Source organism: Morone saxatilis, unplaced genomic scaffold (assembly GCF_004916995.1).
Source record: "Morone saxatilis isolate NCDOM2014 unplaced genomic scaffold, NCSU_SB_2.0 Contig17, whole genome shotgun sequence".
Lineage (NCBI taxonomy): Eukaryota > Metazoa > Chordata > Actinopteri > Moronidae > Morone > Morone saxatilis.
The window spans coordinates 26,451,978-26,455,099 of record NW_023339729.1 but is presented as its reverse complement, the minus strand read 5'-3'; the positions used below and the strand labels follow the sequence as shown (position 1 = coordinate 26,455,099).

General features: G+C 42.9%; 1 protein-coding gene across 1 annotated transcript in view; it reads right to left on the bottom strand.

Annotated features, from left to right (window-relative positions):
* The window catches only part of LOC118326985 (calpain-2 catalytic subunit-like), a 34,942-nt gene that overhangs the window by 12,305 nt on the left and 19,515 nt on the right, over positions 1 to 3,122 (bottom strand). The window contains exons 3-4 of the mRNA XM_035660150.1: positions 463 to 581; positions 152 to 285 (exon numbers count right to left, since the gene is read on the bottom strand). Coding sequence (XP_035516043.1) covers positions 152 to 285; positions 463 to 581 — 253 coding nt within the window. The remainder of the gene's footprint in view (positions 1 to 151; positions 286 to 462; positions 582 to 3,122) is intronic.

Sequence of the window (3,122 nt, the reverse complement as noted above, 5' to 3'; positions counted from 1 at the left end):
GTTGCCAAGTTCCCCTTTAATGAATTATTCTCTACCACTGATAATGTCACTGATAGAAGTGACAGACAGACTTTCAGAATAAGACTCAATGAGGCTCTTTTCCACCAGTTGTTGTTTGTGAACAGAAGATTGAATCCCTGGATGATCTTACTTGGCGTAGGCTTTCTCCAGCAGGGCGCTCCAGAACTCCCTCCCCTCCGCTGAGTGGACAAACATCAGCTCTCCGTCTTTAACTGGCAGACGGTCATCGATCACCACGTCCACCCACTCCCCGAACTGCCAGAACTACACACACAGAGAACGGGAAACACAGTGTAGACATTTACTTTGAAAGTCTCTCTTAATACTGAATTCTTCTTCCTGTCAGTGGTTGGAACAGAAGTGATACTGACTGTGTTCAGTTTAAATATTATTTTACCACAGTTCATGTACAGCACCTGTGCTAATACCAAGGTCTGTTACCTGGAAGTGAAAGATGCCAGCGTAGTCGTCACCAAAGCCCTGGTCTGTGGGAACCACTCTGGCCATCACATATTCATTTAGGGTCAGAGAGGCGATGGCCGCCAACAGCCAGCAGTCACCTGCACACACAGGTCAGGTGACAACGACATCAGAGGTTTCATCAATATCTCACAGTAAAATTAAAAAGTGGTTTAATGATTATAGATTATTAATTGAATCAACTTATAGAACATAGCTCTAGAGTTTATACACTGTCTAATGATTATAGATTTAATATAGATAAATCTCTAATCTAAAAATAATATAGATTTATTTAATCAAAGCAGTTAGGATTGGCGCCGGCATCATGTGTGGACCACGCAAATCAGATGATGGTCACACCAGCCATACTTCCTGTCTCCAGTAGGGGGCGCTGTGACTGTGACTGAATGCCATCAGACATGTGAAGTTTGGTGCAGATTGGACAAAGTAAACTTAAGTTATGCCAGTGACACGCTGATCGTCACACGGTCAAACAGACAAGACAAGACAAGACAGACAGACAAGCAGACAGACAGGCAGACAGACAGATCACAGCAGTGTAGAAACAATCTTTACAGTCAACAGTTTCACAACAGCAGTCAGATCTGCTGCTGTGGTTTAATGGAGGCACGAAACACTGAGTCATAACCACAACACTGTGTGTGTGTGTGTGTGTGTGTGTTCAGGGTGTGTCTTCATTGGTTGGCAGCACATATATTCTCTCTCTCTCTCTCTGATGTTTGGGTGTATGTCTTTCGCCCTCTAACAATAGCGGGCAGGCCTCTTCCTGTCCTGCTGCTTCCTGCTCGTCCAATCAGGGCTCAGCGTGGCAGCGCCCTCTTATTAGAGCAGGATCCAGGTCCTCAGCTGGTTCACATTAACTGCTCTGGTTAGAAATGTTCTGCTGTAAACAGGGTTCTGTCTGTCTGTCTGTTACGTTCGTGTAGGAATCCACATCAGTTTCAAACTGAACCCTGATTGGCTCCAGACCAGTTGTGATGTCATAAAGCCTTTTATTGCCTTTAATCAATAGAGACAAGAGTGACAGGAAAGGGGGGAGAGAGGGAGGACGACACACCCTTAACCACTGCAGCAGGGACTTAGCCTGGTACCTGGGGGGCCAGGGCTACCAGGTGAGGGGGCCAGCCCTGGTGGGCTCTAATAGTGACATATTTTCAGTATATTTCATATTGATCAATATCAATATCAATAAGCAGAGAACAGCTGATAAACTCTACAATGAACCCAAACAGTGAACGCATTAACTATTATCTCCACAGAAGATAACGCCGGCCCACAATTCATGCAGCAGCAACATTTAGTTTCTATTTAACATTATCTGTACTTAGCCTGTCTTACTGAGTTATTTCCTTTTTCTTGTTTGTTGTTGTTGTTGTTGTTGTTTGTGTTGTTTGTCATGGCTCATATGTTTCAGGTCTTAATGTTAATCACGTCTCTTGCACTAAAAAAAAATTAAATAAATAAATATATTTTTAAAAGACGCCTGTTCACAAATACAAACGATGAAAATGACCGACAGAGGACGCAGATCAGCGTCTACGTTAGCATCTACATTATTATTATTACTATGTTAGCGGACTTTAACATGTCTACAGAGTTATATTTTAATATTAACTTTAATATAGTTTGTTTAACTTTATATCAAACTGCAGCTCCTCAGATTTGCATATTGCACCATATTGTAATTTTGATAATATTTTGATTAATTGTGCAGCCGTACCGCCGTCTCATTATTACATTGATAAACATAAAGAGCTGTCGGACTGTCTGCTCTTATGAGTTCTCCTCATGACCTTTTCCCTTCAGGTCAAGGACGTTTATGAAAGGACCGACTGTGTGAACAGACAGAACCGCTGCAGTTTAAATTTGAATAAAACCACAATCGACGTGGAACATCACAGACACAAGAACTAAAACCAGCTTAATAAGGCAGGTTCACTTCAGTTACATTCAGTCACACTTCAGTCACACTTCAGTTACACTTCAGTTACATTCAGTCACACTTCAGTAACTTCAGTTACATTCAGTCACACTTCAGTTACATTCAGTCATACTTCAGTCACACTTCAGTTACACTTCAGTTACCGTTCTTCCGATGGGACCAGATCATTAAGATGTAGTAAACCCAGTGAAAACCATTGGACTGCATCAGGAGATTAATGTAACAGGAATTTATGTAGATATACGAATGAAATAATCTGTGTAGAACATCTACAGTGACGAGTTCAGGAACCAGAGTTCGTTATAAAACATAGACACAGAATCTAAAAGAAGCAGCACCACTTCAGTCTGAAACACAAAATGTTTCTTCCTGCTAACATGTTCCAACAAGCTTCATTCTGAAGAAAACTGCAACGTCCCCTGACCTCTGACCTCCAGACGAGTTCAGACTCACCCAAACAGAACTGAAGTGCCTGTCTGTCTGCCTGTCTGCACATGAGCAGCAGCTTCTCTGAATCAATGAGTCTGGTGTGTTCAGGGACAGTCTGGAGGCTGTGGTGTGTTCGGGGACAGTCTGGAGGCTGTGGTGTGTTCGGGGACAGTCTGGAGCTTGTGGTGTGTTCGGGGACAGTCTGGAGGCTGTGGTGTGTTCAGAGACAGTCTGGAGGCTGTGGTGT